General features: G+C 36.0%; 3 protein-coding genes across 3 annotated transcripts; 1 reads left to right on the forward strand and 2 right to left on the reverse strand.

Annotated features, from left to right (window-relative positions):
- Positions 1-125: 125 nt before the first annotated feature.
- Positions 126-1577, reverse strand: LOC149389139 (putative pumilio homolog 8, chloroplastic). The gene is made up of 6 exons (XM_089622567.1): positions 1351-1577; positions 1152-1239; positions 764-897; positions 426-690; positions 268-348; positions 126-149 (listed from the first exon to the last, which is right to left on the reverse strand). Exons 1-6 carry the CDS (start codon positions 1575-1577, stop codon positions 126-128), a joined length of 819 nt encoding a protein of 272 aa, XP_089478693.1.
- A 1897-nt stretch (positions 1578-3474) lies between these two features.
- LOC149389140 (pumilio homolog 12-like) lies at positions 3475-5566 on the forward strand. The gene is made up of 6 exons (XM_089622568.1): positions 3475-3823; positions 3938-4250; positions 4334-4499; positions 4734-4942; positions 5032-5296; positions 5374-5566. Exons 1-6 carry the CDS (start codon positions 3475-3477, stop codon positions 5506-5508), a joined length of 1437 nt encoding a protein of 478 aa, XP_089478694.1. The 3' UTR covers positions 5509-5566.
- A 17415-nt stretch (positions 5567-22981) lies between these two features.
- LOC149389141 (MAR-binding filament-like protein) lies at positions 22982-26907 on the reverse strand. Its single transcript, XM_089624818.1, has 6 exons — positions 26658-26907; positions 26371-26576; positions 25269-25554; positions 24951-25058; positions 23544-23782; positions 22982-23405 (listed from the first exon to the last, which is right to left on the reverse strand). Exons 1-6 carry the CDS (start codon positions 26811-26813, stop codon positions 23279-23281), a joined length of 1122 nt encoding a protein of 373 aa, XP_089480944.1. The 5' UTR covers positions 26814-26907; the 3' UTR covers positions 22982-23278.
- Positions 26908-27868: the final 961 nt, after the last annotated feature.

A 27868-nucleotide genomic window follows, 5' to 3' on the forward strand; every position in this document is an offset into this window, starting at 1 on the left:
AATCATATAAATACGAAAACAAAAATACCTAAACATAAACGAAAACAAGCACACACCAAACCTCATATATTACCCTAATTAATAAATGACTTTCAAAATACGAATTTATACTAGCACTTAGTATTCTAATTTCCCCTGGTAGAGTACTGCTAAAAATTTAAAAAAAAAACAGCAACATATAACAGTATATGGAAACAAATAGCTATAGGTGGCCTCTTCTGCTATGATGTTGATTCCTCCTAAGCTTGTCGCGTACAACTTATACACATTGCTTCCATACCGATTGTTCTGTAGGCTTTCAGAATGATCCTTAACTAAATCCAAGAGATTCGGATAAACCCCTAGTTCCTGTTTGATAGTACAAGATTTATTTAAATTGGACTTTATCAAGCATAAGAGAATCAATCAATTAACTAATATCTTACCTCGGCTTCGGCGATATTGATCGCAGTCTGGACCACATAAATCCCGTATTCGTTATCGAAAAGCTGGAGGGGTTGAGGGGTCTCGATCAGCTCAACGATGATTTTCTCCACGACCTCGGCTTCACAGGCACAGAGGTGTATCTCGATCACATTGCTTCCTTGTTTGTTCATCGACAAATTGACGATATTTCCTCTCAGCTGCGATGCTATTCTGTGGTTGATCATCATGTCTTTGAACTCAATAACGACCTGAACAACATAGTTACTGTAGAAGAGAAAAATATATCATGTAAAATTACGGTTCAGGAGACACAAAAAAAGTTTTGAGGTAAAATAACCGGGAAAGAGTGAGAGGACCAAACCCGCTATGATCTTCGGATAGAAAGACTGCATCGGCGATCAAACTGGTCACGAAGTCATTGAGAATCCATCGGCTCAAATCCAATTGCCCAGAACCAACGCTGAGTTTGAACTGTTTGGAACAAAGGCTCATGCATTTTTGCAGTAAACAACATCCGCTTTTGTGTGTTGCTATGTTCCTAAAGTTTCCTTTCGTGATTTCAAACAGAAAAAGTTGTGCAGAGAGACAGATCTAACTTTAGAATATCACGAAAAGAAGAACATAAAAGAGAACATTAATATGGTTATCTCTAAGATCGGGTAAGGGTAGTTAGTCAGGCAACATTCCCAAAACTGACTACAGTTGTTGCTATTAATCAAGATCACAGCGATTTGGCTCAGGTTTGCTATGAGAAACTTATGACGAGCGGTGTTCCCATTCAAATGCTCCACCAATGCCCACATTACCTTGTTCCTACACACACACACACACACACACACACACACACACACATCAAATCATCCATATTTTTATTCAAAAACAAAATATTAATCCTTAACCACAACACCAAAAAAATAATGGTACCCATAGTCGTCGGTACAGATGCTCATCAGGTGCTGAGTATTGTTTATGAGAGTTGCGAGAATTTGCTCGACGTGATCTTCGTCGACGACAGCGATGAGTTTTCGGACAAGAAAGTTTCCGACCTTGTGGATGGCGAGGGGACACAAGCTGTCCCTCACCCCGAAGAAAATAAGACGTCTTACTTTGGGACCACCTTCCTCGACCCTCTTCTGCAACATCGCACCCATAGTCTAGTCCTGAGCTTCCCTAGCCATCCTGCCTCGAACCGGCCCGAGATCAGGAGATCGAAGGCTCTGGTTTCGCCAGCGAGGCTTTATTTTGCTGGGACGATCGACGTAGTTGTAGTAACTACCGTTGTAGTAATTACCGTTGTAGTAATTACCGTCGGATGACGAGAACACGGGCGATCTAACGCCGTTATAGGGAGTGTAACCATACTCTTTGGTCAACGGTGGTGGGAAAAAAATTATCCTCCTCTATCGACCGCCACAGAGAAGATTATACGGAGTTGCGTCGTGGCTCGGAGGTTGACTGATCGGTCCATATTGCTGAGAGCTGTGTTAGAAGACTCTCGGCCTTTCAACGTTCGCATGGTTCGGGTTCACCGTCTACCTGCAAAGCTCGCTATTGATGTAATCCTCGACCTCTTTGCTTAAGCGTAGGAGCGAGTTTGAGTCGGCATGGTCGTCCATGGCTGCACTAAAAATTACTAGAGAGAGTGAGAGAAGAGGGAGAGTTTTATTTTTTCAAAGAAAGAATGAAACTACTCTCTTTATATATATATAGATACATACATGTTTGAGTCGACTTCGAGGTATGTATGTTTAAACTCTAATGAGTTTATAAGATTGATCAAATCAAATATTTTATTGATATTTTGAATTTTGTTGAGTTTATAAGATTGATCAAATCAAATATTTTATTGCTATTTTGAATTTTGTTTTATAATGAACGTAATATTGAATGTTGAGCTGACACATGTGCAAGCCCATATACGGTACGGAAAATTCGTCGAACGAAAGTAGAAAAAGTGTAAATATGGGAAGCAGCTTCAATCCTATTATTATCAGTATATACTGTGGAAATTGGCTTTATTTTAAATTGATAGCACGAAAAATACTAATAGCCTTTTTATGTTGTAAATAACTAAATATATATACTTATTTTTTATGTTAATTGTTTTTTTAATTATTTAATTACTATTTCGAGTGCTATTCAATTTTGTTTTTCATGTCTAGAAACAAATACTACTTATCAAGTCAATTTGTTTAGGCACGGATCAAAGTGAGTAAATTGAAGGCATTGGTGTTGGAGTTTTCAAAAATTAAAATGGAAATAACAAATAATATAATTATAATGGTACTCATTGTAAATTTCTACCTGATCAGTTTGATCATGTTGATTTTTTTTGTTTTTTTTTTTAATCTGGGTCGAGTTTTGTTTTTATTTATCAAACTAAAGCTCTCAACATTCAATGTGGTAACTAACTTGGTCTAGCAGTAATCCCACACACACCTCGATGGAGAGGTCATGAGTTCAAGCCCCCATGGGATGCAGAAATGCATTCCCCCTAAGATTTATTTTAAAAATTATGTAATATTGGCTAATAGTGCCACCTACTATGTAATATTGGTCGATAGTGTCATGTACGCTTTGCACTGCTAATATATCATGTAATCTTGGCCGATAGCGTCCCTACTCAAAAAAAAAAAAAAAAAAAAAAAAAGCTTATCATAAAAATAAAATAAAATAAACAAGTGACAAAAGAATATTTGAATTTTTTTTAAGGAAAAAGAATATTTGATTCGAGTGTGGAGACTGGAGATTACAAATAAAATAACAAATCGTAATTAGAATCAAGCCTTTTCCGGTTTTAAGTTATTAACTCATTCTGTAAATCCATTAAAAAACAAAAACAAAAATAAAATAAACAAATGAAAACAAAAGAATATTTTATTTGCTAAATACGGGTTAACTAATTCTAAATTTCTAATTCCTTTCGAAGTCGGATTTCCGTTTTGTTTATCAAACTAAAGCCTGCGAAGGTGTTTATACATAAAGAGCGTAGTTTCCTTTTTCTCTATAAAAGAACTCTCTCTCTCTCTAATAATCTTCTGTGCAGCCATGGCCGAGCATGGCGATTCAAACAACGAGTGGGACGAATATATGAACGAGATTCAAGGTTTGATGGAGAGAGCGAGAACAGACGCTATCTACGCTGAAAGCCTAAGCTCGAGAATAGAACAACTTGGATTGATGAGTCATCCCAGGCAAACTACAACACCACAGCCTATGCCTCGTGATCTTCCGGGGACGAAGTTCAATTATTTGCACGATATCGAGTACGGTTCATCCCTGAGAATAAACCCTACGAAAGTTGAAACCCCGAAAGCCTTTCAACTACAACATGGATCGTTCGAGGCAACTACTTCGTATCGTCCGAGGCAGACAGAAACAACACCACCGGGCATTAGTGATCTTGCTTCTTCTTCTTCTTCTTCTTCTTCTTCTTCTTCTTCTTCTTCTCTGTGGCGGTCGATCAACGACAAGTATGGTTACACTCCCTATTTCGGCGCGGGATCGCCAGTGTTCTCCTCCGCCGATAATTACTATAGTCCCCATCTATTACAGCCTCGCTGGCAACACCACAGCCGTCGATCTCAGGACCAGGCTCTGTGTGCGTTCTTGCAGCAGAGGGTCGAGAATGGTGGGCCCAAAGAGAGACGGAATATTTTCTTGCTGGTGAGAGACAGCCTGTTCTCCCTCGCCCTCCACAACGTCGGAAACTTCCTCGTTCGGAAACTCATCGCTGTCGTCGATCAAGATCAGGTCGAGACCATTCTCGAAGCTCTCACAAACACTACTCGCCGGCTGAGAACCATCTGCACCAACAACTACGGGTACAATTATTAACTGCTTAAAGGATTAATTTTCTTTTGAATGAAAACACGTATATATCTTAATTTGATTTGTCTGCGTGTAGGAGCAAGGTAATACGGGCATTGATGGAGCGTTTGAATGGGAACACTGTTCAACAGTCGTTGCTCATCGCAAGGCTGAGCGAGTTCGCTGTGGTGTTGACTCAAAGCCCCAACTGTAAGCAGATTTTGGATTCTTGTCTTGCTAACTATCCCTGCGCACTCATGGAGGTAATAATGATATTATTGCTCTATATTATATGCTGTAATTTTCCATTATTCTAAGTGCTAATGCGGATTGTGCTAGAAATTTTTACTTTTTGGTTAGGGATTGTGCCATTAATCAGTCATGAACAGAGAAACAGAAGACGATACGTTGACTTTTAGACTGTCTTTGAATCAATTGTTATCATATACACATTAAGCCACTAACTCTATTATGCTTTTATGTTTTTTTTTGCGCAGCCCTTTTTGCTTAAAATCGCAGGAGTTATTACGGAGATTGCAACAGACAGAAACGGGTGTTGTGCATTACAAAATTGCCTTGAATTTTGTTTTGGAGAGATGAAAATCAGTGGTTGTTCCGAGCAATTGAATAGGACTTACTCTATCTTTCGGGGATTTGTATCCGGTATAACCGACAATGCAGTCTTCTTATCCGAAGATTTTTACGGGTTTGATCTCTATTGCTCTCGAATTCATCTTCCCTCAAAACTTTTGTGTCTCTAAAATTTACATGTTATTTTTTTTTTCTCTCATGCAGGAACTATGTTGTCCAAAAGGTCATAGGCTTTAAGGATATGAAGATCAACGGTGAAATAGCATCGAAGTTGTGCGGAAACTTTGTCAGTCTGTCGATGAACAGACACGGAAGCAATGTTGTTGAGAAACTCCTCAACGCCTGTGCAATCGAGGGGGTCGAGCAAATCATCTCCGAGATGATTGACACTCCTCAACCCCTTCAACTTTTACTGAACGAATTTGGGAATTATGTGGTCCAGACTGCAATCAAGACTGCCAAGGCCAAAGTAAGATATTAATTCATTAGTTAATTAACTAAATGAACTCTCTTCTAATTTATTGAAACTAATGTACCAATCTACAGGAACTGGAAATTTATTCGAATCTCTTGGATTTTATCAAGCATCACGCCGAAAGCCTACGGAGTCATTTGCACGGAAGGAATGTATATAATCTTGTATGCAACAGACATAGGAAGGATCAACATCGAAGAGGATAGACAAAGAAAATATATATATTGTTATATGTTGCTGTGTTTTTGGTATTATTCTACTGTAGGGAAAAAAAATTGTGCTTTGATTTTGTTTTGTAGTTGATTAAGATAGTGTTTTTCGTTTGAAATGTTGGATTAAAGCTTTCATGTGTGTTTATTATTAGGTACTATGGAGTTTGTAATATAGGAAAAACAAAGGGGTGTTTGGTTTAATATTCTAAATTTATTTTTTGTTTTTAAATTTTGCTTTCTGATTCTAATTTTAAATTTTTTAAAAAAAATTAGAATTACGTTTCAGAATATTTTAGAGTTTTGTAACTGATTAAGCCAATTCAAATCTAAGAATTTCATTCTGTCATAGTTTCAAATTTTTTTGATTTATAGCCATTCTGCTTATGTTGCACATTGTTTATACCATTTTTACCTTTATTAATTAGTTAATATAATTTATTTTCGAAATTAATAAAACCTTATTTATTATTCAAAATCCCTAATTATTAGGATCTCAGTTATCTCTCTATCTCTCTCTCTATTTTTCATGTTCACTCTCTCTCTCTCTCTCTCTCTTTCTCTCTCTCGTCACATTTTTTTTAGCCATGGACAAATGTCAAAAACATAAAAACCGTAGTTAATAATCGTTAATTACTGTTAAAATAGGTTTCTGGTTTAACTAATAGTCGGTAATAACTGTTAATACGTTTCTGGTAGAAATCTATTAACAGTTATTACCGACTATTAACTGCGAGATGCTGTTTTTTTTAACCTCTGTTATGGCTAAAAATGTAACAAAGAGAGAGAGAGAGAGAGAGAGAGAGAGAGAGAGAGAGAGAGAGAGAGAGAGTATTTAGGTATAGATAAATTATTTTCATTTAATTTATTTTTGGTAAAGAATTAGGGAAAAAAATAAGGGTAATTATGTTTTATTGCATCAAAGATTGGCTAATTACCAAATATTACTAAAACATTGGCTATTTCACAATTCTAAGTTTTAAAAAGGCTAATAAGTTAGAGTGCCCAATATTTTAAAATGTTGTTTGGTTATATTTTACATTCAATTGTTTTAGAGTTTGATTTAAAATATGAGAGTGATAAAATAGAAAACACATTTCAAAGAAAAAGAAACATGATTCTAAATTTGTTTTATAAGTATCATAACCAAACATGTTTTTTAAAAGTGTTTTTTAGAATATAGAATTAGAAAACATAAAATAAATTTGGAATCACAAACCAAACAGTCCCAAAGGTATTTTTTTAGTTCATTTATAAAATTGCTTGGTTGTTACTTATTTTCAACAGTGCTATAAGGAAAATATTTAGCTATCAATGAAAGAATTATATGCGAGGACAATGGATGGATTGGATTCTCTTCCACGTGATGTTTGTGCCTCTCCTCCTTTAATGTCATTTAAACTAAACTATAATACATTATTTTCACTCCTCTAAATAGAAAACTATAATTTTTTAAAAAATATTAACAATAACGTATAATAATTATTTGGATTGACGAATAAGATAAATAAATATCTTTTAAACAAGGGTCAAGCGGCTATATAGCCAAATAGAACTTAAGCTTTTGCAAAATAGTCATAGTTTGCCAACTATAAGCAAACTAGTCCAAATAAGATTAATCTAAACTGGATTAAATTTAATCCCAACGAACTATAAAGACAGAATATAAGTTTTATGAAGACTATATTAAAATTAATCGAAACAGGATTAAAAATCATAGTACTCTCAATTGGCTATTTTGCTATACCTAATGAAACTATAGCTATTTTGCAAAAGTCATAGTTTGAATTAAATGCTTCTTACCATTTTTCCTTTAAACAAACACACCAACAACAAGGTCACGCAAAAAATTCAGAGATAAAAAGCACAGCCCTTAATATTGACAACATTCAAATAACACGTCACCATTATATCCAGTGAAACACAGTTTAGGACTTGCACGTTAGAGGTGGGAAAAACTGATGAAAGGAAAGAGCTTAATCTGAAACTAGAGCTAGATGAGCTTGAGCATATGAAAATTCACACTTGTGCTCTAGTCAATATTTCTCATGCTGATATATCACGCGGGTCCCACTAGGCTGACCGAATCCGACCTTACTTGGATATTCGGTGTTGACTCCATTCAGGGTGATTTAGAGCAACTCCCAAGGGCTTAGGTATATCTTAGGTGCAATACTATGACACCAAAAACTCACTATTATTTTTATGCGTAAATAATATAAAATTGATATAAAATAAATAAAAAAGAAATAATATATATTAAATAATATTATAGTTGGCAATTTTTATAGATGCTCACATTGGAATATTTTATCTAAAAAATTGCCTATTAATAATATAAAAATAATATTTAATAATATATATTATTTATGATGATGTGTCATGAGTGAGCATCCCTTAGCATTAGAGTTGCTCTTTCATATAATTCTTTTCTACTGCCGACATGATTCTATCTCCTCTTCATGTGTTTAAATCAACGGATTATCATTTTATTTCAAGAAATATTATTTGAAAATTGGCGAGTATAGTTACATCTTAGATGATAATTCTATTTATCTGTTGCATAATTAAAGACATTTAATATGATCCAAGACTTTTCTTATTTTTGAATACTTTCCTTTCTTTAAAAGATTTGTTACTATTGTTGTGCTTGTGTCATAAAGTTTGACATATGGTTCTTGTATTTCTCTTATATTGTACTTGACATAGGGAGTGGTTATGAAGAATTTAAACACTAGTTTGTAAAAGGAGTACAACGAGCTTACAATTAAACGCGACTTCTCGCATCTTTTTCTTCTCTCGCCTTGTGGAAAGCATTTCTTTTTCATGTCCTCATCTTAAACTCTAGACGCGGCTTCTGTGATATGTTTTTCATTTCTAGAAACAAATACTATTTATCAAGTCAATTTGTTTAGGTACGGATCAAAATCCGCGTCTGTTTTGGAAGCACATGTGACTTTTAGGCCTTTAGACTAGATTTTTATCGCGTCTAGCACTATATTGTTTTACTGAAAGTCCAAATTGAAGGCACAGAGATACACCACACGAGAGAACCGGACGAACCGGACGAATTACATATAGTAAACTGAGTACAACAAAAATCAAAATTAGGTTCTTTTAATTTATAAATTTAAACATTTGATCATGCATTATCCTAGGCGCCTTGATAGACACGAATTCTCTTAAATTTCTTGTGCTTGATCTATGAGAGATTATTGATCCCATGGATCGGGAGGCAACGTTGATGTGTTTATGTAATAGCTATTGAAATAGTTTATGCAATTTAAAGGATTTTTAAGAATTTAATATTACTTCATATGTTTATTTATTATAATTTTGTTAACTGTTTGTTATATTTTCTTTCTGTGAAGACAAGTTATAAATAGAAATTTATATATAAGCAACAATCACATCAAAATTATTGTTTGTTAAATACCAAATATTTTTGTTAATTATAGTTAATTAACTATTAATTTTATTGACAATAATTAATTATAATTTACCATATAATACTCGTCCATTAATTGTTAATAGACATAAATTATTTGGGCAAAATTATTAATCAATTATTGTTAATATAATCAATCATTTGTTAATTATATTGAATCAAATATTGGTTATTATGCAAACTAAAGATTTTCTGTAAAACTATATAACTATAGAACCCCATTAAATAAGTACACTTTCTCAATCAAATTAGAAGGAAAAAAAAATGGGCATATTCATGTTAATTAAAGGAGCTTATGAAAAAGAATTATAATGCGAATTTAAGCTTCTACGTATCCCTATTTTTTTTTCTCTATCTATTTGAATTTCTATTTTTTGTTGGAAGTCGAATTTCTATTTTTTGTTGTAAGTCGAATTTCGATTTTCGTTATCAAACTAAAGCTTCTACACACGTCAGCTCAAAATTCAATATCAAGTTTGGTATGATTAACCTGACGAAGGTGTATATATATATAAAGAGCGTGGTTTCTTTTTTTCTAAAAAAAAAAACTCTCCGCTCTCTCTCTTCCTCTCTCTAGTAATCTTTGGTGCAGCCATGGCCGACCATGACGGCTCAAAGAATGACGACGACTTGAAGGACCACATGCTTCAGAGGTTAATAGAGCGAATGAAAAAAGAGCCTGTTGCCTACTCCGAAATCCTTAGTGCCGGCTTACTAGATCGACTTCGACAACATGAAGCGATCGGCGCAACTCCGCATTATTCGACAACAACACAACCGGCTCTTCTTTCTCGTTCTCACTACGACTGTAATATTAATTTTCCAGCGTCGCCGCGTATTAACCAGCACGGTAATTTATCCTCGTTTCTCGGTAACCCTGCGAACGTTGAAAGCCCGAGAGCCTTTCAACGACAACACGGAGAGTACTTCGGTAGCCACGAGGCAACTCCTTATTATCCGACACAAACAGCAACAACAACAACACATGATCTTCCTTCTTCCTCTTCTTCGGCTCCGTGGATTAACGAGTACGGTTCATCCTCGAGAATCCTTCACCCTATGCTCTCATCCGTCGATAGTCCACACCAGCAATTACAGCCTCGCTGGCAAGACCACAGCCGTCGATCTCCTGATCTCGGGCAGGTTCGAGGCAACATTGCCAGGGAAGCTCAGGACCAGAGTCTGTGTGCGATCTTGGCGAAGAGGGTCGAGGAGGGCGGTCCCGAAGACAGATATAATATTTTGTTGAGGGTGAGCGATAGCCTCTGCTCCCTGGCCGTCCACAACGTCGGAAACTTACTTGTTCGGAAACTCATCGCTTTCGTCGATCAAGATCAGGTCGAGACCATTCTCGCAACTCTCACAAACACTACTCGCCGCCTGATCACCATCTGCACCGACAACTACGGGTACCATTATTAACTGCTTAAAGGATTAATTTTCTTTTGAGTGAAAATAAGTATGGTTTAATTGATTTGTGTGTGTGTGTGTAGGAGCAAGGTAATCCGGGCATTGGTGGAGCGTTTGAATGGGAACACTGTTCAACAGAAGTTCCTCATCGCAAGGCTGAGCGAGTTCGCTGTGGTGTTGACTAAAAGCCCCAACTGTCAGCAGATTTTGGATTCTTGTCTTGCCAACTATCCCTGTGCTGTCATGGAGGTAATTTAATTATATTATTGCTCTATAGTTCTGTGTTGTTATATTCCATCGTTCATGTGTGATTCTAAATACGAATGCGGATCATACATACGTGGAAGAAATATTAGCTTTCAGGGTAGGGATTGTGCTACATTGAATTGCCATTAATCAGTATTGGTAGAACAAAAAAAAAAACAGAAAATAATAAGTTTACTTTTAGACCGTCTTTGAATTAATTTTTATCCTAGCTATACACCTACCCTTTTTTATGTTTTGTGCACAGCCTTTTCTGCTTAAAGTCGCAGGAGTTAAATTTACGGAGATTGCAACAGACAGAAACGGGTGTTGTGCATTACAAAATTGCCTTGACTTTTGTTTTGAAGATATGAAAATCAGCGTTTTCTCCGAGCAATTGAATAGGACTAACTCAATTTTTCGGGGATTAGTATACAGTTTGATTGACAATGCAGTCTTCTTATCCGAAGATCCCTACGGGTTTGATCTCTGTTGCTCTCTGAATTCATCTTCCCTCAAACTTTCGGGTCTCTAAAATTTACATGTATTTTTTTTCTTTTCTTTTTTCATGCAGGAACTATGTTGTCCAAAAGGTCATAGACTTTCAGGATGTGAAGATCAACGGTGAAATAGCGTCGAAGTTGAGCGGAAACTTTATCAGTCTGTCGATGAACAGACACGGAAGCAATGTCGTTGAGAAACTCCTCACCGGCTGTGCAACCAATGTGGTCGAAAAAATAATCGTTGAGATGATCGACACTCCTCAACCCCTTCAACTTTCTCTGAACGGATTTGGGAATTATGTGGTCCAGACTGCGATCAAGACTGCCAAAGCCAAAGTAAGATATTTATTCATTAGTTAACTAACTAAATAAACACTCTCCTAATTTACCAATCAACAGGAACTAGAAGTTTATTCGATTCTCTTGGATTTAATCGAGCCACACGTCGAGAGCCTACGGAGCCATGTGCATGGAAAGAATATATACAAGCTTGTATGCAACAAAAATAGGAAGGATCAACATCGTAGCAGAAGAGGCCCACAAATATAACTATTTATAGCCTTATTTATTGTTATATGTTGCTGTTTTTTAGTACTATACTACTAGAGGGGAATGGAAAGTCTGCACTTTGATTTTATTTTGTCATTGATGAGGGTATCAGTAAATGTAGGATTATATATTTATGAGGTTTGGTGTGTGTTTGTTTTTAGTTGCCGTCCAGTCAGAAAAACAAAGTATATTTGTTTTGTTATTTATAAAATTGTTTATTCGTAAGGAATTTTTATTTATTTATTAATGAAATAGTTATATGGGCGGACCATGGATAGAGTGGAAATTATATGCTATTGTGAATTTTAAAAGTAGTGAAATGATTTTTAACACGATTTACGATTCGCACGACTACCCAAAAAGCAATAAACACCAAAAAAAATTATCCATGTGTCACTCATTGGGTGGATCGTGAAAAATCGTGAATCGTGACTAATAGCAGCACTCTTAAAAGTATTGTATCGCGATTTGTTTACATTCGTTTTCGTTTAAAAGTTTTTTTTTTTTTAAATGCTTTGGATCTACTTATTTTTATAGTTTCATTTTTTAGAATAACTGCGATTCTTATAATTTTCTCGTGGACAGATTGGATTCTCTTTTCACATGATGTTTGTGCTTCGCCTCTTTTCCTGCCATTTTAAATTTAAATTAGAATAATACATTTCCACATCTCTAAAAAAACATATTTTAAAAAATAATAATAACATATATTAATAATTTGGAGGTAAAGAGACAAAAGGAAGTAACGTTTCGAATTCAACGAGTACCCAAAAAGATAAAGAACGTGAATCAAACAACAACGATTAAATCTAGAATGACGTTTGCAACTTGATGATCTAAGTTTGGATATTTTCTTTTATATTATAATGTTGTGTGTATACAGATTCTATGTGATACTTGCTTTAGTGGAGCGATTCAAGGAAAATAAATGTTGTACATGCATTGCTCATCCAAAAGTTGAGTAGTATAACTTTGGTTTTTGTTGTCAGTCGTTTTCGGAAAACCCGAAACGTCGAGAAGGCACGCTGTTCAAGGGACCGATGGTCAGGTCGGAGGTCCTGAAGAACGATAAGCTTTCCACCACGAGTCGACAAACAACCTCGTGTCAAACTTTTAGCTCCTCAAGTCGAATCGTCTTCCTCCGATCGAGCCTTGCTCCTCGAGTCGAGATAACTCATCGAGTGGAATTACGTGTCCACGAGTCGATTGACGAGTCCTCGTGTCGATCTTAATACCTTGAGTAGAGACTTTTATATTTCACGCAAGTCACATGAAATCTCAAGTCCCGAAGGCCCAACGAGCCGGATAAACAACGACCACTAAGGCCCACAAAAGGTCGACAAGGCAGGTCGCGCACCGCGCGCCCCTCAAGGAAAGCACGCGCGCGCAGCAAGCTGTGCGCCGCGCCAGTCAGGCGCACGACGCGCCAAACAAGCCGCGCGCCCCTCAAGGAGAGCGAGGTGCGTGCGCGCATCGCGCATGGCACGCCGCGCCAGGTAGGCCGCGCGCCGCGCGGGGCATTTTGCGCAGCGCTCCAAGACGCACTCGCGCCCCGCGCGCGCTGAGCTCCCCTTTTTGGTGGAGCGCGTTCTCCGGTCCCACATGGACGAAATACAAGCCTCCTATGCCCTTACAACTACTATAAATACTCCCTCTCATTGAGAGGAAATCCATCCCATTCATTCTCAAGAAACTTGAGACTTCTCTCTGCTTCTCTGGATGTCATCATTGGCTTGAAGCAGATTCTCCTCGATTTCTCATTCTCAGAGATTCTGAAGCGCTCCCGGGAACTCCCGAGTGCCGCCTCTCTCGATCGAACGACTAATCCCGAGCCCACGAGTGCTCCTGCGGTTTTTGACTGAAAATTGCCTACGCATCTAGCACACTAGACGCGTCCTGCAATTCCGACTGGAAATCGCTTACGCGTCCTGCATTTCCGACTGAATATTCTTTTTCCTTAAAAAAATTCAAATATTCTTTTGCTATCTGTTGCGATTTTTACGCGCGCAAGTGCACGTGTCGCTCAAGTAATATAGTGAATTAAGTACGAGTGTCGATCCCACGAGGAACAAGCTTAATTAACAAATAAATCAACTAGCACGAATTGAACTAAAGATGAGATGGAAAGATGTCACAAATCATTGACAAGTTCTAACGTAAATAAATAACAAAACACTCAAATAAAAGTTGTAAGCAGAAATAGAGGCTAAGGACCAAGGCTTCACGGGTTTATTCAACGGTTTGGATACACAAATTTCACGCACAATTAATAATCAACTCACTACTCTTTGCTAACCATACTCACGAAAATAATATTGCTAAATCTCTCTCGAGCATCTAACAACCTATGTCAAAATTAGGAAAATCTTCTCTCGATCTCAATCCCTAACAAAAACATGCATTAATATCAAGAGTATTCACGTGATTCTATGGCAACCTAACTATCTCTAGCCTAGTCATGCATCATAGTAATTCAAACCAAAACACTAACAACCTAATCTTTCTTAAGCATCAAGTTGAAGTACAAAATCATGAACAAGGTAGCTAATCTCGATCAAGCATTAAAAATGGATTTGAATTAAGCAAAGCAGTAGAGAATGAAAATTGAACTTCAATATATTAAATCATATCCATAACCGAATCCTAAACCCGCTACGCCATAGTCCTTAATGAATTAGTTCATAGCGTAGCGAGAAAACAAAAAGAAAATAAAACAATAGGAAGAAGAAGAAACCATAATTAAAAACTCAATCATGAATTAAAATGCGGGAGTTCAAGAGTAAATGAGAAGAATAAAACTGTAATTGGCGCGAATTGATGAAGAACGGCTCTCCTCTTTTTCTCTATCTCTCCCAAATACTAAGTAAAAACAATAAAAAAAAGTGCTAAGATCCATAAACAAGAGGTTGAGTAGTGTATTTATAGGCTTAGGTCGAAATTAGGGTGTTTCCTCTAATTTTCGGAGTCGACTGGGTAACAAAACTTGATCCGACGGCTCAGATTGCTCCAGAAAACGCGTTTCCTTCTTTTGGTTTCGCGCACCTCGCGGCGCGCGGTAGATGGGTCGCGGCGCGAGGTAGATTTTCTCGGGAGGTCGCATTCCGCGCTTGACGCTCGGGGATTTTCGATGCTAAAGTTCTTCAACCTCGCGGCGCGCGGTATGGGGGTCGCGGCGCGAGGTCAACACTTCCACACCCTCGCGGAACGCGCAAACTGCTCGGAGATGGCTCGGGATGATTTCCAGACCTCGCGACGCGCGCTATGAGGGTTGCGGCGCGAGGTTTTGATGTCATTTTGCCACATTCTTCATTTTTTACTCGTTTTTTATCCCGAATGCCTCGATTTGTACAGATTTGCCCAGAGTATCATAAAAATCCCACTTTTGACCTGAAAACCTTCAAAACACACGAAAAACCTCAAAACTACTCAAGAACAAGCTCGGATTTAGTTGGGATGATATGAGTTTTCTACGTACGACACGCACCTATAACTATCACTTGTTTATTTTATTTTATTTTTATGATAAGCTTGATAATGAATGTTGAGCTAACGAGTGTGCAAGCTTTAGTTTTATAAATAAAAACAAAATTCAGCCAAAAAAAAAATCGACTTCGAAGGTCAAACTCGGGTAGAAATTCAGAATGAGTTCCATTATAATTATATTATTTGTTATTTTCATTTAATTATTGAAAACTCCAACATGAATGCGGAATTGTACTTATTTTAGGTTTTTAATTTTTACTGATATAAAATGTCTTAAAGACAAAGAAAACCTAATTAATAATTAACATAGTTGAAATAAATGAACATTTAATAAAATATTAAGTAATATGCTGAAAGCATCAATGTCCCTACATATTTCAGGTGTATCAATAATCTCTCTCGTCGAGTTAGAATGAACTCCAAGTTCTTAGATCAAGCACAAAAAAATTCAGAGATTTTGTGTCAATGTTTCTATTAAGGAAATTCAGTATCACATGGAATCTAGAATTAATAATAGACCAACTGATCAAAATAACAGTATCTATAACCCAAAACTTCATAAATATAGTTTATTGCAGTCCAAAATACAATTTATATCATTCAAGCAGTATTTTATCTCTAGTAGAGCTATTTTAACATAAAAAAGCATATTCTATCTATATTTTCTCTAATATTTTAAAAAATTTAATTTCCTAATTATTACATTATAGTCCATAACTCCATATATGTAAAACGTGTATTTTTTGTATCCATGCTATATAATATTATACCATTATATAAATTTAGAATAATTATGTGACTCCCTAATAAATACAGAGTAATATGTTTTTTTATAAAATAAACATAGATTACATATGAAATTTAAATACTTAACAAACAATTATAAGTGGAGGGAATCATACTAAAATATTCATTAGATTTGCAAGAGAATTTTATTATTAAAATACTAAAGAAAGAAACAATTTTTTTAGTGAAAGATGTGGATAACTGACCCAAACTTAAAAGAGCTATAAAAAATAGGGCAAACTAAAATATTAATAGAAAAAACCGAACAACGTCGTACAGAACGGAAAATATTGGTATTTCTTTTTTACAAATATACCTTATATTAAATCATTCAATTTATCCTTCTCTCATTTCGAGAAACATAGCTATAGAATATTTGATCGTTCCTTTGATTTTCCAATATTTTCCTTTGTAAGAGAATCTATTCATTCACCTCTCAATCCTTACTAAATAAAGTCTAGAGAGATACATCACTATTTTCTCATTATTTGTAGTGTCACTAAGACAAATTGGGTCATTAACTTGGACAGTTGTTGTCGCATCCAAACGAGTATTGAATGTGAGATGTGGAATCCAAAAGTGTCACCGATCGGCGCGGGAAAGGGTTTTGGATGCGATTAGTCACATCCAAAGGCTTCCCTCGTTTTGGCGGGAAAAGCGCATCCAAAGCCCATATAAACTCCCGCCATCTATATTCTCGTGGAATCTTCATAGATCGACTAATCGCATCTAGTAACAGCAGCTATGGATCAAATGACTATTGGATGCGATTTGTGAGCCTTTGGATATCATTTTTTTCGCATTCAAATGCTCTATTTATCCTAGTGTATTAATTGACATATAAAAGCCAAGATGTATATATAACCATAATACAATTTAATGATTAATTGGTTATGTTCAAAATCTAAAAATAAATTTGGACTATTTTAATCCAAATTAAGAATTAACAAGAAGAATGATTTGCAGTGATAAAGTATATTGTAGTGTATAGGGAAAAAAAAACTAAAGCTAACATATATTTTTAGCCAAAATTATATGTATCCTTACACTACAATATACATTCTTCTTGTTGGATTACACTAGTATAAAGCTAACAAATTATACGTAGCCTTACACTACACTCTACACTATACAAAAAACTGTAATAATTGGATTAAAATATATATTGAATTAACAAGAAGATTGTATATTGTAGTGTAAGGCTACTTTAAATCGGATTAACAAGAAGAATGTATATTGTAGTGTAAGGCTACTTTAAAATATATATACTTTTGTATAGTGTAAAGTGCAAGAGAGATTGTAAACACAACTGCTAATTTAAATTGATAATAAAATCTGCAGTGATAAAGTAGTGTGATAAAGTAGTGTAGTTTTCGTATTGAGAATGAGTTACTATAAATATCCGTATTCTTTTGTTCTTTGCGATAGTTTATTGTAAGATTTTGGACTCAAATCTTTGACTATAAGAAACTATTCATTACCATTATTCATTAACGAGCATAAATTGAATCTCTAAATCCATAGGATGATGAGTGTGAGTTATGCGCTTTAATCAAAAGGGCAATCTTTGTGTGCATTGTATGAATTCAGATTATATGTCCATAATTGTTGCCCCTTTTTTCTGTTCCCCAATAAAATTTTGACATGTGTACCATCTTTTTTAACTTTACTTTTACGGTGTTAATATAAAATAGAACTGATACTTTTTTCAAGTAAAATGAAAGAATTAATGACATTTTTAGTCCCTGGACTATGTCGTGTGTAACAACTTGGTCCTTCGGCGAAAAAAACTGTTTTTTTGCTCCTTCGTTATAGACAGAGTTTGACTTTTAGTCCTTCTGTTACATTTACCGTCAAAACAACCGTGAACTAAGTCATATACTTATCACCTGACTTTCAAAGAGGGGCAAAATTGTAATCTCATAATAAAATTAAATTACATAAAATAAAAAAATAAGAATTAAAATAATAAACTCTCCATCTTCTTCATCTACGAATTCCGAGACTCGGTGTCCGATGAAGACCACGATAGGCTCCGCCACGGCGGATATCCTCTACGTCGCCGGGGTAGTTGTCAGAGTTCCTTCGCCGGAGATCAAGGCCGCGCAGTTCGACCACAAGACTGGCGTGATTTGGCACGATCTCCGCCGGTTTGAGCTCGCCGCGACGTGCTTCGAGAGGGCTGCGGATTTGATTTCTAAGATCAACGCTAGCTCGGTCACCGACGGCGGAGAGAAGAAGCTCCTTCTGGATCTGAGCTTAGCCAAGGCTCAGACGGCCTAGGAATCGACATCGGACCAAAGCTTGGTCGTGGTTCTGCTGAGCCGCGCGAAGAGCCTCCTGTTTGGCTCCGTGGAGGACTACACAACGATCGCCAATCAGTACCTAGCGTTTGGCAAGCGATTGTTGTCGAAGAAGAGCGAGAGCCCCGGCCTTGGCAAGGCTCTGAAGCTTTCGGTGCCCAAGAGGAAGAGGAGATTGCACGCCGATTTGGATTTGAAATGGCTGTCAATTTGGCCGAAGCCAACCTCGTTCGTGTTCCATTATAATCGAACCACCACCCTTACTTCATCTTCTCGCCTCTCCGATTTCCTCGGCGCCGAAGACTCACCGGAATCGAAGGATCGGCGTTGTTACAACATTCCTCGCTGTTGCAGAGAGATAGAAGAGTTTTTTTGTTGTGGCTTTCTTGTCGTTGTGGAAGAGCTTTTTTGGATTTTTTTTTATCGCCGTCTCCTGCGTCGCCGCCGTCGTCCTCCTCCTCCTCCTCGCCGTCTTCCTCCACTACCTCAGTGGGAACATGCTCGAGGGACGTTTGGACTCAGAGTTCCTGCTCTCTCCACGGAGCCAAACAACAGCCAAACTCCGAGGGACGTTTTGTTGTTGTGGAAGAGTTTTTTTTTTTTTTTTTTTGGTCTGTGTGGGTGGTAAGATCGGAAGAAGAAGAAGAATGGGGGAGAGAGTCTTTTTGTCCTATTATTTTTTTTTTTTGTTTTATAATAATAAGAGTGTAATTATTAAGGTCATTTTAATAATTTCAATCATTTTATCCAACACGTGATGAGCACGTGTTCAATTTCCGGTTGTTTTGACGGTAAATGTAACAGAAGGACTAAAAGTCAAACTCTGTCTATAACGAAGGAGCAAAAAAGCAGTTTTTTTCGCCGAAGGACCAAGTTGTTACACACGACATAGTCCAGGGACTAAAAATGTCATTAATTCAAAATGAAACTAATGGTAGTTAACATTGTTTACTTCACATTTGTTTAATTCCGATCCCCTAATGTCATAATATGTTTTGAAATATATATATATATATATATATATATATATATATATATATATATATATATTGAAATAGAGACTTTTTCATCAAGAAAAACATTGGTGGTATTTCAGTAAAGTACTAACTAGAAATTAAGACAAACTAATATACAATTGTTACAAGCAAATTACTCATAAACACACAATCATAAAAACAAAAATACCTCATATAACAGACTCGATGGTAAACATAAATGAAAACAAACACACACCAAACCTCATATATTACCCTAACCAATTAATGACTTTCAAAATATGAATTTATTATACTAGCACTTAGTATTCTAATTTCCCCTGGTAGAGTACTACTAAAAAACAAGAACAGCAACATATAACAATATATGGAAACAAATAGCTATAGGTGGCCTCTTCTCCTACAATGTTGATTCCTCCTAAGCTTGTCGCGTACAAGCTTATACACGTTGCTTCCGTACCGATTGTTCTGTAGGCTTTCGGAATAATCCTTAACTAAATCCAAGAGATTCGGATAAATCCCTAGTTCTTGTTTGATAGTACAAGATTTATTTACACTGGATTTTAAAGCGGAAGAGAATCAATCAATTAACTAATATTTTACCTCTGCTTCAGCGATATTGATCGCAGTCTGGACTGCATAATTCCTGTATTCATTCTCGAAAAACTGGAGGGGTTGAGGGGTCTCGATTAGCTCAACGATGATTTCCTCCATGACCTCGGCTTCATAGGCACGGAGGAGTTTCTCGATCACATTGCTACCTTGTTTGTTCATCGACAAACTGACGATATTTCCTCTCAGCTACGATGTTATTCTGTGGTTGATCATCATGTCTTCGAACTCAAGAACGACCTGAACAATATAGTTACTGTAGAAGAGAAAAATATATCATGTAAAATTATGGTTCAGGTGACACAAAAAAAGTGCTGAGGTAAAAACCAGGAAAGAGTGAGAGGACCAAACCCGCTATGATCTTCGCATAGAAAGACTGCATCGGTGATCAAACTAGTCATGAATTCGCTGAGAATCCATCGGCTCATATCCAATTTCCCAGAACCCACGCTGACTTTGAACTGTTTGGAACAAAGGCTCATGCATTTTTGCAGTAAACAACACCCGCGTTTGTGTGTTGCTATGTTCCTAAAGTTTCCTTTCGTGATTTCAAACAAAAAAGGCTGTGCAGAGTGACAGATTTAACTTTAGAGTATCACGAAAAGAAGAGCATAAAATAGAACATTAATATGGTTACCTCTAAGATCGAGTAAGTGTTCACAGCGATTTGGCTCAGCTTTGCGATGAGGAACTTCTGATGAGCAGTGTTCCCATTCAAACGCTCCACCAATGCCTGCATTACCTTGCTCCTACACACACACACACACACACACACACACACACACACACACACACACACACACACACACACACACACACACACACACACACACAACTCAATCAAATCATACATATTTTTTCTTTCAAAAACAAAATATTAATCCTTAATCACAACACCAAGAAAATAATGGTACCCATAGTCGTCGATGCAGATGCTCATCAAGGGCCAAGTATTGTTTGTGAGAGTTGCGAGAATTTGGTCGATGTGATCTTCGTCGACGACAGCGATGAGTTTTCGGACGAGAAAGTTTCCGACCTTGTGGACGGCGATGGGACACAAGCTGTCCCTCACCCCGAAGAAAATAAGTTGTCTCACTTTGGGACCACCCTCCTCGACCCTCTTTTGCAACATCGCACCCATAGTCTGGTCCTGAGCTTCCCTGGAAATCCTGCCTCGAACCGGCCCGAGATCAGGAGATCGACGGCTCTGGTGTTGCCAGCGAGATTGTATTTGGTGGGGACGATCGACGTAGTTGTAGTAATTACCGTTGTAGTAATTACCGCCTGATGATGAGAACACGGGCGATCTAGCGCCGTTATAGGGAGTGTAACCATACTCTTTGATCAACGGTGGTGGGAAAAAAATTATCCTCCTCTATCGACCGCCACGGAGAAGAAGAAGAAGAAGAAGAAGAAGAAGAAGAAGAAGAAGAAGAAGAAGAAGGAAGATTATACGGAGTTGCGTTGTGGCTCGGAGGTTGACTGATCGGTCCATATCGCTGAGAGCTATGTTGGAAGACTCTCGGCCTTTCAACGTTCGCACGGTTCTGGTTCACCGTCAACCTGCGAAGCTCGCTATTGATGTAATCCTCGATCTCTTTGCTTAAGCTTAGGAGCGAGTTTGAGTCGGTATGGTCGTCCATGGCTGCACCAAAAATTACTAGAGAGAGAGAGAGAGAGAAGAGGGAGAGTTTTATTTTTTTAAAGAAAGAAGGAAACTACTATCTTTATATATATAGATACATACATGCCTTTTGAGTCGACTTCGAGGTATGTATATTTGAACTCTAATGAGTTTATAAGATTGATCAAATCAAATATTTTATTGTTATTTTGAATTATGTTGAGTTTATAAGATTGATCTAATCAAATATTTTATTGCTATTTTGAATTTTGTTTTATAATGAATGTAATATTGAATGTTGAGCTGACGCGTGTGCAAGCCGATATACGGAACGGGAAATTCGACTTTGAACGAAAGTAGAAAAAGCGTAAATATGGGAAGCAGCTTCAATTCTTATTATTATTAGTATATAATGTGGAAATTGGCTTTATTTTAAATTGATAGCACGAAAAATAGTAATAGCCTTTTTAAGTTGTAAATATATATACTTATTTTTTATGTTAATTGTTTTTTTAATTATTTAATTACTTACTCTTAACCGTTTCGTTTATTAGTAATTTTGTTATCCTAAATATTCCACTTTTAATAGGGGTGGCAATTTGGTCCGGACACGAAATACGAAACGGTTACGACATGATTTAAAGCGGATTTGGATATCAATAAATGGATCGGTTCTTAATTAGATCCAACACGCTAACACGATTAAATAATGATTCAAAACAACACGATTACAATAACACGATAAAAAAAACCAATTAACACGATTATTAAATGATCGACACGAAACACGATTACGACCCACATGAATATGATTAAATTAACACGATTACGATCCATTTAAACACGATTAATATTATATATGTAAAATTATAAATTTCATTTCACGTATTATAATATATAGTCAATAGTATACCAACTGACTTAACGTTAGCAATAAGAATCACAATTCATATCGCACAATCACAATTACTATAGCCTCATAACGTATTAAATCCGATTTTATTTGATTTCAATTTTAATTCAATTTATGTCGAACAATCACGATTAATAATCACAATAATTATAGTTTCATAATAATGTATCATATTCAATTTTATTGAATTTCAATTCAATTCAATTCAATTCAATTCAATTCATATTGAAAAATCACAATTTAAAATTAACAATCCGCTCCATCCTTCGCAGACGTTGTTGACGCCGTGTAATATCAAATTAAGCCAAATAGAGAAATTGAGTTGCAATATCAATGTCTAGTATCTTTTTGTTATTTTCGAAGTTACAATGGGTTAGGTATTATTTTTACTTCTTTATTATTTTTCCATTGTGTTAAATCCAACCAGTAAAACAACTTCAAGCTCTGGTACAGAGTGTTCCTTTTGTAAAAGATATACCCATAAAATTTGAATACCATAGAGATTTCACTAGCATAACTTTCGGATTTGATAGTTTCAAGTCGTTATTTAGTCGGTAGTTCTTTCTTTACTTTTTCGTCCAATAAGGTGAGAAAAATGTGATCTAACAAAAATAAAAAATAAAATAAATCACCATCCTACCGATCCACGTATATCCATCTATCTATCTATGTGCACTTTTTTCTTCGAACTCCACAAAACAAAACCACTCTTAAAAGCCCCCTCGCATAACAAGACCCAGAAATAGTGGCGAACAAGTTTCCATAGAACAGAAATTAAAATAAACTTGCACTATTATTTCTGGCCACGACAAAACAGTGCGATAATGAAGGCTTATACACAAAGAATCAAAACTATGCGGACAATCACATTTATATCTTATGTACAAGCAACTTTTCTTCACGGAACTTGTTTGGCATCCGATGCATCGTCAATGTCAATCTGAGTATCTTTTGTCAGCGTCAAAAGTTCCATTAGCTCCACCCGATATTCAAGCCCCTTGAGGTAATGCCCCAATAGCATACACCTTGACAGAAAATAATTCACAAAAATCTCACTGGTGATAATTTTTCCACCTCAAAGGGAGTGTTTGAGAACACATGAATTGCCAATAATATGTCAGAAAATAAGCCTTTTAAGTAAGATTAAATAGAGGTGGCCTTACCAGAAGAGCAATCGCGCCAGATAATCCCGCGTCAATGAAATGAGGGGCTGAAATTGAAGCGAAGCGTTCTCGACGATTTCTGCACAATCGCCACTCTCGGGATTTTCCGTTTCAGTTGATGATGCCAGAGGGGGTGACGTGGACTGCATTTTGGGAGAAAGGGTTGCTAATAGACCATGCACAACAGAGTGGATTGTTTCTTTTAATTCAGGGGATGTGGGCTCTGATAACTCCGCAACCTGAAATTTCATACCAAATCTTTAGAATTGTTATATGACCCAAATGCTCCTAGAACTTGTATAAAAGGTGGGGTGAAAGTTTGCTTTGACGTTGAAAATTAAATGTTCAGATCTTGAGGTGCAATTGTCTATCGGGAATTTATCGGATGAAGTTGATCAGGAAAACAAAAAGCACAGGAATGTGCTGGAATTTCTCTACCACAAAACTTTGAACTTTGAGCTTTCTTTATGATTACGCAACAAAACCAAGTTAAAGGTCTCATTAGCGGTTGGTAATAATAATACAGCAATATGAATTCAACAAATTCAGTACGGCCAAGACAATGCACAAATTTCAACTCATCTAAGCTATGTAGAATTGGAAAGAAGACTTTTGAGGTCTGTCATCTTATAGAGCTATCCTCTCTTGTCAGTCTTCTCTTCTTTTTTTCTTCCTCACAAAAGAAGTTGGTATAGATTTGTTTTAAAAAAAAGTGTTTTTAGATTCAGTTTTTTTAAAAAATTGTTTTTTTTCAAAAACTGATAAGGTGTTTGGTAAACTGTTTATAAAACAGTTATTGCTGATAACAAAAACTGATTTGGCGTTTGGTAAAATAAATATATTATAGTGAAAAGACTAAAATAGACATGTTCTTAAAAATTAAATAATAATTATTAAAATGCTTATTTATATACATATATATGAATAATATTTTGTACGAGGATATTACAGTAATTTATATAGCAAACTTAAAAACACTTTTTCTAAAAGCTAAGAATCCTAACTTTTTCATCTCATGTACAAAATCTAAAATCATTTTTGAAGTTTTTTGTAAAAACAGTTTTGCCAAATACCGGATAAGCAGTTTAGTTTTTTCTAAAAAAAAAACAGGGTTTTTTAATCTCAACCAAACGCAGCCATTAACAGTTAAAAAAAATTAAAAATAAAAATAAAAAAACTATAAAATGCCACAACGCCCAGATACCAAGCTTCTCAACCGACAAAAGAAGCTTTGTTAAGAGTCCGATTATGTCAGGTAGTACTAACTAGGAGACGATCACCATCATAGAGAGAGAGAGTGTGTGTAAATTCATCGGGTCGAAGCAGATTAGTGGACAAAGATAATCAACACAAAAAATAACCCACAAAGTTACTCATCATTTAACAGGTAAAAACAAATCGGATTACCTTTTCAGGTTGTAATGATCTCAAATAGTCCAGTAAATCATTCGTTTCCTCCCCGACAAACTGTTGCATCTGAAGAGCAGCACTTTTACTCTCCACTTCACGTAGTTCCTACAGAAAAACCAAAATGAAATGAAATCAAGAAAGAAAGAAAGTAAAAAAAAAAAAAAAAGTACACCTAAACCCTTTCTTTCTCCAATATTGCAAATGTCTGAATACAAAAACTTCAAAATTTTGATAGGCATTCATTAGACTTCATGCATGCTACACAGACGAAACAACAGAAACTGGTCTTCCATAAAATATTACTTGTAATCACACCTTTTTGACAGACAATAAATGAGACTGCAATTTCCTGATGTACTCCTGAGCTTCAGGGGACATACCATCAAGCCCTTTATTTTCCACAACCTCATTCGGCTCGACCGATGATTTCTCAGACAATAACTTATCATCCGTAGATAGTGATAATTCATTAGAATTTTCACTCAACGTTTCTTGTGGATCAGACCCAGAACTTTCCATCATTTGGCTCTCAACCTTCTCCTCGTAAGCATCAAGACTCTTCTCTAAGCACAGCCTATACTCGGCATTACGCAGAGTATACCTGCACTACTAAGACAAAACCTTTTTCAAACTCTCCTGAATTCCAAATAAATCAATGCAGTATGATATATAGACCCAAAAGGAGGGGGAAAAATTATTTATCACTATAAGTTGATTAATCATCACGTATATCAAGTCCCTTTACTAGATGTTGTTTAGTATGTAATCTTCCATTATACAAATGTATATATATAAATAAATAAATAAAACTCTTAGTAGAAGATTTACGGGGATGTTATTACCTACATATACCCGAGGTAATTCGAAAACCAATAAATATTTATGATTCATATTACCTTATATTTATCATACATTATTAGGTAATCTTAATGAACAATTAACAAAATAGTTTACCTCATACTTTATTTTTGCATAAAAGTAAAACACAAACCCCTTTCTTTTACAACTTATGATATTACTGTGTTCAATCAAACATTGTAATGCAGTATTCCTGACAACCAAATACTATAATACAAGACAACTTAGTATCTGAATACAATACCCTATACCATTCTCGTTATTATGATTGATTTGTATTCATAGAACGTGACAATATACCCTCCAAAAACAGCGGAGAACACCTATCTTTTGGCTTTCAAATAATCTCATTTGAAGGTAATCCTAATGTTTGAAAACAAGCTCTTACCGAACTTCGTTGCTATATACCATACAATATGATACTAAGATTCTCAGTTATCTAAAGATTCGCTGCATATAAACACACTGTTTAAACCACTAAACAAAGTATGAGATGACTAAAGTTTAGTGTGTATTACGAGCCACCGACCATGGCATCAATAAGAAGATGGAATTTTACCCGGTCATCATGGAAGAGACCAAAAGCTTGGATAAGGATTCCCAAAGAGCGTCGACGAGGACTTGGAACTGATCGGAGGGAAGCAGCCCCAACATGCCGGAGATCGTCCTCTTCATGGCGTCCACCGTCGCCGCCGGAACATCTTTCTGGATCAGGCTCACGTCCAGAGGCTCGATTTCCTGAATCAGCCTCGACAGCCTCGATTTCTGCCCCCCAAAAAACAATCGATACCTTCACTAACAGCCAATTCAATCCGGTTCGAGAAAGAGAGTGATACGATTACGAACCTTGTAGGAGAGCGAGTCGTCGGAGCGAGAGGCTTGCAGGAGGAGCGAGGGATTGCGGAAGGTTCTAGAAGAAGAAGGTGGTCCGGCGGAAGATAGGGAGGGAGGGATGGAGAGACGCCGGAAGGAGAGAAAAGATGAGGGAAGAAGAGTCGCCATAGATGGCCCGGCGGTGAAGAACAACCCTTTTCTCTGGGACTGGGAGGTGTATCGCCTGTGAGAGCAAATATGAGCACGGAGCTACATGTCGTTTTTCACCAGTGGATTACTGTCGTTGTCCAGAGGATTTATTGACCAAAATTTGCTCAACAAATGATAACACAAAAGTTTTAAATCTAAGTATAATTTTTACGCTAAATAAATAACTTTACATCAAATTTAGTGTAAAAATTACACTAAATAATTAAGCATTATCATAATTTAATCAATTCATTTCACGATATTATGTATATATTTTATATTAAACGTATAATTAGTAACTAAAAATATATACTTAGAGCGAAATTAAAACTTAGTATAAAAATTACATCGTATTCAGCATAAAAATAACATTATTTAGTGTTGGTTATTGGAGATGCTCTTACACCTTAACAATTTCAAGTAACGATCAATGATCACCTTATCTTGAATTCTAGGCACACATGTAACAAAATTTCCTTTAAGCAATATTTTATGAATAGTCTTTTTTGAGATATTGAAATTAAATTTAGTCAACGTTAGGTTAATAAATTGAAAATGGGCATTCAAATTATTTACTAATTACGAGAAAAAAGGTTTATTAACCGAATTTAATTTAAATTATTAATTGTATAGCAATTTTAGAAAATTAATTTATGTTATACTTGATTTCCTTTCATTTATCTCTCAGACACTTTATTTTTTCTTAATTAATAGCCCCATATCTATTTTAAATATTAATAACAGTTAATAATAATCATTATGATTATTATAATAGTTGATAGTAATTCCGATGAGCTACCACGCTTTAAGTCCGGCGTTCAAGGTTTTTCAAGCTCGAAATCCGGGTTCAAGGTTCCATAGCTCAAAATGACCCAAAAAAAAAAAAAGTTAGATTTTCATCTTATTTTTCGTGTTTTTATTATTGTGGGATAGTTATAATAGTGATTAGAGTGATGATTGAAAAGTTAAAGATTGCCAGAAAAACCTTGTCAAGATGACAGAATATTCAGACGATTTCACTACGATGATGGAGG

The sequence above is a fragment of the Urtica dioica genome, chromosome 8 (assembly GCF_054948205.1).
Source record: "Urtica dioica subsp. dioica isolate 48M chromosome 8, U.dioica_male_clone48M_v1_H2, whole genome shotgun sequence".
Taxonomy (NCBI): domain Eukaryota; kingdom Viridiplantae; phylum Streptophyta; class Magnoliopsida; order Rosales; family Urticaceae; genus Urtica; species Urtica dioica.

Excerpts from the sequence above, each read along its gene's own strand:
- LOC149389140 (XM_089622568.1), top strand. The coding sequence starts at position 3,475 with ATGGCCGAGCATGGCGATTCAAACAACGAGTGGGACGAATATATGAAC. Across the intron at positions 3,824-3,937 it reads AACAACACCACCGGGCATTA|TGTTCTCCTCCGCCGATAAT; the intron begins GTGATCTTGCTT and ends CGGGATCGCCAG. Across the intron at positions 4,251-4,333 it reads ATCTGCACCAACAACTACGG|GAGCAAGGTAATACGGGCAT; the intron begins GTACAATTATTA and ends GTCTGCGTGTAG.
- LOC149389139 (XM_089622567.1), bottom strand. The coding sequence starts at position 1,577 with ATGGGTGCGATGTTGCAGAAGAGGGTCGAGGAAGGTGGTCCCAAAGTA. Across the intron at positions 1,240-1,350 it reads ATCTGTACCGACGACTATGG|GAACAAGGTAATGTGGGCAT; the intron begins GTACCATTATTT and ends GTGTGTGTGTAG. Across the intron at positions 150-267 it reads ACAATCGGTATGGAAGCAAT|CAGTACTCTACCAGGGGAAA; the intron begins GTGTATAAGTTG and ends TTAAATTTTTAG.
- LOC149389141 (XM_089624818.1), bottom strand. The coding sequence starts at position 26,813 with ATGGCGACTCTTCTTCCCTCATCTTTTCTCTCCTTCCGGCGTCTCTCC. Across the intron at positions 25,555-26,370 it reads GTCTCTTCCATGATGACCGG|GTATACTCTGCGTAATGCCG; the intron begins GTAAAATTCCAT and ends TTAGTAGTGCAG. Across the intron at positions 25,059-25,268 it reads ATTTATTGTCTGTCAAAAAG|GAACTACGTGAAGTGGAGAG; the intron begins GTGTGATTACAA and ends GTTTTTCTGTAG.